Source organism: Octodon degus, unplaced genomic scaffold (genome assembly GCF_000260255.1).
Source record: "Octodon degus isolate 3935 unplaced genomic scaffold, OctDeg1.0 scaffold00261, whole genome shotgun sequence".
In the NCBI taxonomy this organism is placed as follows: Eukaryota; Metazoa; Chordata; class Mammalia; order Rodentia; family Octodontidae; genus Octodon; species Octodon degus.
In genome coordinates this window covers 441,831-451,548 of record NW_004524837.1, presented here as the reverse complement: position 1 = coordinate 451,548, position 9,718 = coordinate 441,831, and the positions used below count along the sequence as shown (strand labels likewise).

Here is a 9,718-nt window from a genome sequence, read left to right as displayed (position 1 = left end):
GGCCCCGCGGGCGGCGGCCGAACTCCGCGGCGGCCCCGAGGCGCCGGCTGCGCCCTTGCCGCTGCCTCGCCACTGCTTTTCGGCTCCGACATGGAAGATGGATCTTCTAACAGTACGAGCTGCTTCCGAAGGCTGACCGAGTGTTTCCTGAGCCCCAGTAAGTGGCCTGGCCCCGCGTCGCCGTGTGTGTGTGGGCGGCCGGGGATCTCGGGTCTCAGATCGCTGGGAGGGAAGGTAGCTACGGAGGTGGGCGGTGGTCACGGTGTGTAGGTCGGGGCGGTCAGCGCTCGGCCAGCTTCCCTGGAAGGGCAGGAAGCTGGTGGCACCTCGATGGCGCGGGAGCGTCCGTTAGCACAGGAACGCCGGGCTTTCCCAGGTTCTGCGCGCGTGGAGGAAGGATGTTTGGGGGTCGGTGGTCGCAGAGCGTGTAAACGGGACCTTTTACTGTCCTGACCTTTGGGCTGTTCCTGTGTACAAGGGCCAGGCATGTATTTATACTTGCAACTTTGTTACCACTTAGGGCAGATTCCTGGTTCTTTCCAGCCTTTGACCACTTGGCTGGAGTAAACATGCCCCCCTCCCCCGGCCCCCGTGACCCTGCTGCTTGGTTCCTGCGGCCGGAACAAGGGTAGGCCGGACCCCAGACCGGGCACGTCCAAATGTGGAGCCAGATTTGTCGGCACCCCTTCCTCCGCATTGACCATGTTGTAGAGCTTGGAGTCGCGGGGTGGAAATGTCTGCACCTCGGCGGAGAGGACGTGCCCCCACCTAGCGCTCACCTAATAAGGACTTCGGGGGTTAGCATGTTCGAGTTGGTAAAGAAAGGGTGTTAGTGTGCAAGAAAAAGGTGAGGCGGGTTCGGACTCGCGGGACGACCGTTGACACCCTGACTTGTCGCCCGTGGGCGTGGGGCTGAGAGCTCTCGGTGTAGGGGCGGCAGAGGGCATGCCACGGGGAGGGGGACCAGGTCCAGCGGAAAGTCAGACAGAGCTTCGCTAGAATCAGGAGATAAGCGGGAGACAGAGGAAAGAGGCGCCGGTTGCACAGAGTAGGGAGTCGCCGCTGCGGTGGATGGCGGGCAGACAAGCCCAAGGAGCAAGGAGGACCAGGGCGGCAGGGGGCGAGGCGGGGCGGTGGATCGCGTCACGGTCGAGGAGGCTGTGCCTGTGGGGCACCGGACTACTCCGGCGCCAGCTCGGGCGGGCGCGGCTGCCAGTGGCCCAGAGCGCTGCTTCTGCGCCGCCGTCCACCGCGTGCGCACCCAAGCCTTTGTTTGCTCCTCATTCAACAGATCGCGTTTCCACGGCCCTTTTCTTCCAGGGAAATCTCCTTCAGGTTGCTGTTTAGGCTTTCCACTTCCAATGCAGTTCACTCTTAGCCTTGGCCTAGCTGCTGCTCTTAAGGGGGCAAGCCCCTCTTTGAGGCCTGAGGTCTTCTGGGTGCTTCCAGTGTCCACTACCATTCTCCTCTGGGTTGAAGCCGCGGGGCCTGCGAGTGTGTTCTTACAGGAAGCAAAGCGCTGTCTTACAATCCTGCTTCCTGGACAAGGGCTGTGGTGGCAGATTGGCCCAGCATCCTCTTCTCACCCCTGTGTGGCTCCAGGAGCCTGTGGACTTCTGCTTGGTATCTGCCCTGTGACTTGATTGGCCTTGGAGGCGTGGGTCTTTGTGCTTCAGCTGATCTCTTGGGCTTCTGGCCTCTGTCAGGTACTTCTCTCCTCTCTGCTGTGGGTGTCCCTGGAATTCATCACCCAAGGATAGTGCACTGCAAAGGGCTGTGAATCTGGTACCAGCGAGGTGAGCTGTGGCCTTCATTACTGCCATTAGGTGTGGCCAGCAGAGGCATTTTTACCTACTTTAGGACCAGAACTGGAGCCCTACCTAAGACTTAGGATAGGTAAGACTGAGGTTGTGTGGGGTACCCTTCCTGGTGCACTTCTAAATTACTTCTATACAAAATAAATGTCTCCTGCCTTTCTTGGCAACTCATGGAGCAGGTCCAGGGTGGAGTGAGGTGGGAGAGGTGCGAGGTGGTGGTGAGAGCTGTTCCTTGAGTGAGACACATCTAGGGAGAAGGTGATGGTGTAGAGGTGCTTTTGACCTGGGAGAAGTTGAAGGCCTGTGGCATGAGTGGTCCTGCCTCTTTGTCCCTCACTCTTGACCCTAGGAGTACCCTGGAGTTTGGATAGAAACCAGAGACATCAGAAGCCTCGGTTGGGTATCTACTACCATAGTAAGTACTGAGGTACTGTAAACATAGACCCTCCTCACCCACGGATGAGAAGAGGTTGCTTCTAAGGGTAATACTGTTCTCTGCTGTGACCTCGGGGTCCACACTGGAATCTGTCTGTTGGTACATACAAAGCCACTTCCATCTCAGTTGCCATGATACCTGAAGTTTGGCTGACTTTTTGATATTTTTATTAAAAATCAGCCTTTTTGAAAGCAAATTCTAGATTCTGTGAGAATATAAAATTTCCCAAATGCACACAGATGTATATAAGTGTTGAATATGTCTTCCCTATTTATCTTTTAGTTTGATTTCTTTATCTGACAAACAAGTCATCATATACAGGGTGCTGTGCAAAATTACAGTTTGTACAAATGTCTGTTACCTTTTTTTGGTTATCAAAACCCAAACCATATGTAGAAGGTATGGTACTGTAGTTTCATGCCTGTTTTTATAACTTTGCATTTGCTTCACACTGATCCACTGTTATTCATGCACTAAATACTTAACAGAAGTCACTGTCATTTGCCAAGTTCTGGTCCTGTCCTAGTTAGGTTTTAGAGTCTCAAGCTAAACAGAAGAAGAACCTATCCTGAGTTTGTCAACTGGTAGCTAAGAAGGAACTGCTCCAATGTGGGTATGGTGTTTAATGGTGTTTATGCCCAGAGCTACAAGTCGCTGCTGAGCACTTGGTGTATTCACATTGTCTTTAATCAGACAATTCCTGACTTCACTTCCTGACATCTGCTGACCTCTGGACTCAATATTGGTCACCCAGCTTTATACAGCATTCTTAGGAGTGGTGCTGATCAGAATAGGAATGATCAGTTGTCCCAGAGCAGTCCAGTGAATCTACTGATGCAGAGCCAAGAAATTGTGCTGCCCTAGGTCAGTATGGACTGCACTTAGCCTTGTGGAACAGATAACACAGGGTGCTGTGTTAGGTAGTCAGAATTGTTAATCCATTTTGACCAGGCTGGAGGGATACAGCGAAGGGAAGTACACCTGTGGAAAAGACTCTTGAGGATGAGTTCAGAAAGCAACCCTAACGATTGTTAGAAGCACAAGTTACCCCATCTCGCTTTCTGTAATTTTTATGTTTTACCAGTAAACTGCATTAAATAACACACAGACCTCTAGAAAAAGGAAAATAGATTGGTCAAGGAGTACACAAAGACAGTAAGGAAATAAGATGGGAAAGATTTATAAGTGGAAAGTGAAGATGTCTTCAAGCACAATTTACGGCGTATTTTTCAGATATTTAAAACAGAAGATGCATGTTTGCAGGCATTGTGGCTTTTAAGCATGTTCACACCCATCACCAGGCACTCTCACTCTTGTTTCTTGAGATGTGAGAACTGTGTGGCCAACACTGGAGAAGGCTAAGATAATTATTATCCCTCTCAAGAGCAAATGTGTTTAATACTTAGCAGCTCTACTAGACTTCACATTTTGTGTATTTTTATGGGCTCCATGAAGCTGAGGATACAGAGGAAAATAAGACCCCCCACCACAGTACTAGATGTGACTCTGTGTTGGTGGACAGCCAACTGAGGTGAGGACCTACACAGTGTAAAGTGTTTGTGGGAAACCAAGATGGTAACTCTTCACTCAGTGGGCCTGACCTGCCAGTAGGGATGCCCTAGCAGAGGACCAACAAAGCAAGACTGAATGCCTGTTAGGCTGGGTGTGGACAGTGTCATCAAGTATATCTAGGAGGGGTGAGCTGTCTTTTGGCTGGCTAATCAGTCCAAGGGACAGAACTATATCAACTGGGTGGGATTATATAGGTTATTAATATGTATAAATATTCACTTTCCACTTATAAACCTTTCCCATCTTATTTCCTTAATGTCTTTGTGTACTCCTTGATCAGTCTATTTTCCTTTTTCTAGAGGTCTGTGTGTTATTTAGTGCAGTTTACTGGTAAAACATAAACATTACAAAGAGCGAGATGGGGGAATTTGTGCTTCTAACAATTGTTAGGGTTGCTTTCTGAACTCATCCTCAAGAATCTTTTCCACAGGTGTGCCTCATGTACTTCCCTTGGCTGTATCCCTCCAGCCTGGTCAAAATGGATTAACAATTCTGACTACCAAGGGATTCCCTTAGCTGTATCCCTCCATGAAATTTTACATATATTTTTTTACTTACATTTTGCAAAAGAAAACTGTATAGAGATAGTTCCTAGGAGTTTCTATGAGAAGCAGTGGAATGATTAGGGAATTAAGTCTTTGGCTATCTCAAACTGCTATTGGCCTTAAGTTTTGCATTAATCTCTTCCCTGTCCCACTAGGGAAATGATGCATTGCCGTGGATAGTTTGTCATGGAAGCAAATACTGTGTTTCATGTAAAGCAGGCTAGACATAGTGGTGAATATTTCAGCAGTTAATGCATTGTGAATTCTTGTTTGTATAAAAACAGCCTATGAAATCTGAGGGGAGAAAAAATAATTTTCATGTAAAAGGAGTTTTTCCCTTAAAAGGAAAACTTAGTTGTAGTTCAGAACATTTTAATTTCCTTTTAAAATGTAAATGAAACTCCTGCAGTTGATGTTTTCTCCAAGTCTGTCTAAAGGAAAACTCTCAGGGACAGAAGAGCTCAGGATCTTACAAAGAGGGCATCATCTGCCTGGCATTCCTCTTTACTTGTAGCAACTGCCGCTTCTGGACTTGGCCTGCTCATTTGCTAGCTTACCTGTCTATTTCTCATCTTTCTGTAGAAGGCAGGGCAGTAAGAGCCCAGGACCAAAGCTGTTTTACCTGTGTCTCTGGTATTAGGATAGTGCTGACATACATATAGAAGGTACTTACATGTTGGTGCTGGAAAGTTAAAGATGAAAACTGAGGATTTTTTTTTTTTTTTTTTTTTTTTTCTCCCAATGCTTTCAGGGCAGGTTTGGCTGGCTTGAGTTGTGGTGATTGAACCACGGCAACCTGAGCCTGACTGCTTTGTTGAAGCAGCCACTTAAAGAACTGAGCTAAGGGGCAGGCCCCCTAAAGATGAAAATTGAGTGGAACAAAATGAAGTGTGTGTGGTGCTTGTCTTCAGAACACCTAGAAATTTATGAGCATATACAGAAGGCTTGTTCTATGTTCTAGGAGCCCAGGATTTAAAGGAATATGAGACAAACCAGTTCTCCTAAGAGGCATGCAGCTTTGGGGACATGCAAGGGTTCACTGGTGTGCTTGCCAAAAGAGATGATGAGGACAGACAACCTATGTGTTGGGGGGTGGGCAGCTTCAGCAGGGAAGGCCTGGCCAAGGCTTGAGGTTGGAGAGGGCAGCACTCTGGACATCCAGAGGGGACCTTGCATGCCTGGTGCAGCTACTGCAGGAGCTGCAGTTTGGAGGATGGTCTGGGCCCCAGTGGTGGCAGAGGGCTGCTGCTTCGATGGAAGAGAATTCACTGGACTTAGCTAAGCACCCTTTACAAAGTCCTTTGAGGACTATACAGAGCAGGCAAGAAGGCCACTTTCCTGATACAGCTGGTATTTTGCATGGCTGATTTCTGGCAGAGTCATCAGCAAGAGCCCAGAGAACTCATGGACTGTACACTTAGTTGATAAGTCAGGGAGAAATTAGAAGCAATAGGGGCTGGTGATAGTAACATGACTGTGTGATTGCCTATACAAAATGGGAGACGTTGGACTCCTCAGTTTCGTTTTGTTTCTTTTCTTTTCTTTCTTTCTTTTGGTGGAACCGGGGATTGAAATCTGACCCTTGCACTTGCCAGGGAAGTGTTTATTCTACTGAGCCAACTCCCTGGCCCCAACATTAATATTTCAAAGAACATTCTAGGGCTGGGGAGATGGCTTAGTGGAATAAGCACTTCCTGGCAAACGCAAGGACCTGAGTTCAATCCCCGGATCGACCAAAAAACAAAACCAAAACCAAAAAAAATCTCCAAAAAACAAAGAACATTCTAAACTTTTTTTAGTTTTTTTTAGTGGTACCAGAGATTGAACTCAGGACCTTGTGCTTGCCAAGCAAGCACTTATTCTACTGAGCTATCTCCCTGGCTCCTCAGTTTCTAGATCAGAACTTTGGGCATTTGTGATTGGAGGTGAAGTGGGGATGCTTCTATACTAAAAGAACTGAGCACTTAAGAGCGCTGTACACTTTCTGAGGTAGGAAGAATCTCAACTTGTGTGGTACAATGAAGCAAATAAGAAAAAAAAAAAAAAACCAAAACAAAACTGAGGAGGGCCTGACAACTGAGAGCTGACTCTGGTTGGCCTGTGTAGATGTCTTTGGGCAGGAACAGTGAAACAGGCCTGAGTGCCAGAAGAACCAGCACGCCGATATCAGGACCGAGGGTACTCCAGTCAGAGGTTGCCCTGGGAGGGAGGAACAGAATGAAGGGCTTGTTGCTGGAGCTTAGAGCTAAGCAAGTAGTGCAGCCACAGTGGCAGAGGGGCCAGAGCAGGGCTTTGTAAGTCAGAGGGAAGACTGCATTTTGCTCCCCATATGACAGTTTTCAGCCAGTGCGTGCTGTTATTCGCTGCAAAATTCATCCTGCCCTAGAAGTAAGCGAGTCCATGGAACCCACTACGGTTGTCAAGACAGGAGATAAGGTGACTCAGATCACGACAGTGAGGACGGCCCTGAGCTGTGGTGGGGGCACAGGAGGTGCTCAGAGGCAGCAGGTGGATTGGACATGTGGAGCAAGGGGCAGAGGACTCGGTGTGCATGCCTGGGGGTTGGCAGGAAAGACTGCTACCTGGTGGTGCTGTTTTCAGGGAGGGAGGCCTGCAGGAGAAGAGCAGGGGCGTCTGCATCAGCCACTGGGGCTGGCAGTGAAAGTCAGGGTTGCTTGTCTACTGTGCAGTGCTGGTATTGAAGATGGTGAGAAGTCAGTTGGACACACAAAATCTAGAAATCAGAAGACTGACCAGACCAGAGAACAAAGACTATTTTACAGCATTTAAAGTCACAGGATTGGATACTCTCAGGAAGGCTGTATAGATGGTTTGTGTGAACTTTGAACATCCTGATCAACACATAAGTGGAATTGGTGGTTGAACAATATCTTGGTGCAATGTAAGTGCTTCACTAAAGCTTGAGGAATCACAAGACAGCACTCCAGAATGCTGTGATGTGAATGGGATTACAAATAGAGACTTGTGACTCGAGCACCAAGAGAATAGCTGAAGCCACAGCGCAGCATGGAAATTGGAAATGAGCAGTGGAAGTGAGAGCACAGGAACAGATGTGATAGAGGAAACAAGCAGAACCGTGGGATGTCCTGAACCAGAGCGGTCTGACAGGAGGAGGTGACATGGAACAGAATTGGCCGTGGATCTCAAGAGAAGAAGCGCAAGATGGAAGAGGCCAGATGTCTCAGAGGTCCAGTAAGTTTCAGCGGCTGCTGTATCATAGGGATGGTCTCTGTGGTCTAGAGATTCAGTGGAGTGGTAGCTATACAATTGCTGGGGAGCTGGGGGAGTTTAATTGTAGGTGAATCTATCCTGGGTAGTAAAGATAGGAGAGAACTCCACACCTGCTGGTGGATAAGTCAGATTTCTTCCCCATGGAAGCCAGCCTTGAGAATGATTATTTCCTGAAGAAAAGAAATTGGAAGAAACAAGTGTGCAGGATTCAGGAAATGTGAAGTAGAAAGACGGAGTAGTAATGGGGCTCTTGCAGAAAGGGGCTGGGAGGGGAGTTTGGTAGATCAAGGATAGAGGTGTGCTTTCTGGAGATCTTCTGCATTTTCTATTGAAGGGAATGGTAGATTCCAGGAGCACAGTGTGGGTAGATCATGTGGTGCATAAATATTGATTGAGTATCTACTGTGGACCAGTATTCAATGCCTCAATCATGGTGATAAATATGTCAGGACAGACCTCTTCCTTGCTTTCAGAGTTGCCATCTGATGTGTCCAGACAAGACATAGGTAACAAAGATAAATTTTAATGAGTGACTGTTGGAAGAAGGGTCACAAGTGGGACGGAGCATGCATTAGTGGTATTCTGTAGCCCAGAGGGTTCTGCAGAGCTCCTGAGCATGTTCCTCTAGGGCTTGTGCCTTTGCTGTCTGCTGTCAACTTTATCCGTATATCGTACTGCGTGGTGAGCTTTTCCCTGCATCACCCTGTCTTCTCTGATGGGACTCTCCCACTGGTCAGCTGCCCATCCTGGACTCTTGTCTTCCCCAGGATTTGTCTTTTCTTCTTATCTGTACTTCTGCATGAACTGGTGCTTGGGATTGTTGGCTTTTATGTTCACGTTGCAGAGGCCAATGTGCTCCTTGTGGGCATGTTTTGTTCATTATCTTCACCTCATTGCTAGATGCTGCCGAGCACATGATGTCTAATGAGTGAAATAAGTAAGGGAAGGTGTTTAAGTGGAAGAAGATGAATGAAATGGTCTTTAAAATCTTTTATTTTCCTAAAAGGAAAAAGATAATGAAATAAAGTATCTGTAAAATGTTGCTGCTGGTATCATTTGAAGGTTCATTTAATTCACTGTTTTTTTCCCCCATGTAGTTCGAATATACTCTTTGGCACTCATGCCCACAATAATTTGCACGCAGTGAGGTCAGTGCACGCTGCAGCCCAAGTCCAGGGAAAGGAGAGAGATGCCTGGTAGACACTTGTGAAATCTCAGTTTTCTTTCCTGAGGCTATGATAAAAAGCTTTTAACTTTGACAAAAACTTTCTGCGTAGCAAGTACTGAAACAATGCCACGTTTGGATGTGATGAATTATTTATAAAAATACAAGCATACTTAGACTTTTTAAAGTTGGCAAGTACTGTGTAGGGAGCAGTTTGATGAAAAAGTAAAAGGGAAAAGAAAAGGTGATTGGCAGGCCAGGAGTGTGGAGGTCAGTGATGTGAAATCCAGCTGAGCTATTTGTGTATAATAGTCTATGTGTTTCTAAAATATAGTCTAAAAGGATTTTTGAAAGGACTGGACTGCTGTTTTCCCTGGATTTGGTAATTGGCATGTTTTCAGTTGCACTCAGGGTCACATACATTTTAGATTTGTTTTATTCCAGGATCAGAAATTCACTTACAAAAACCTTCACGTATAGTCTAATCGGTCATCATGTCTTGTGGGATAATGCTCTTTGTGTCTCATGATTAAATATATCATCTCCTTTTTAAGGCAGTTGTAAGGTCTCAATGATTAGGACACCATGATGCTGGCATGTAGATGGTTAGCCAAACCATCCCAGCAGAATGGAGGGATTTAAAGACCTAGATGGGTGAAGGAATCTGCTCGAAGCAACCTAGTATTTTGTGAATGTCATCACATATGTAGAAGCAAAGATAGACAGTTGAAGAGATGCTTTGGAGAAAAGTACATGTTCATCCAAAAGATGAAATCATTCCAAATGGATCATATTTTAAATATAAAAAAGGAAACCATAAAAAGAGAAAAGAACAACAAACAAGAAAATTGCTTTCTAGCCTTGGGGTGGAGAGAAGTATGACTTTTAAAAGTATGACTCAAAATTTAGAAGTGACTGAAAAAAGCATTAA

At 46.6% G+C, this 9,718-nt stretch overlaps 1 protein-coding gene across 2 annotated transcripts in view; it reads left to right on the top strand.

The window, feature by feature from the left end:
* Positions 1-42: 42 nt before the first annotated feature.
* Pde10a (phosphodiesterase 10A) overlaps positions 43-9,718 on the top strand; it is a 340,101-nt gene continuing 330,425 nt past the window's right edge. Inside the window, exon 1 of one of the 2 annotated variants that reach the window (XM_012512701.2) lies at positions 43-157. In XM_012512701.2, the coding sequence (XP_012368155.1) occupies positions 91-157 (67 nt within the window). In that variant the 5' untranslated portion in view covers positions 43-90. The remainder of the gene's footprint in view (positions 158-9,718) is intronic. The other variant, XM_023706496.1, reaches the window with a different exon arrangement.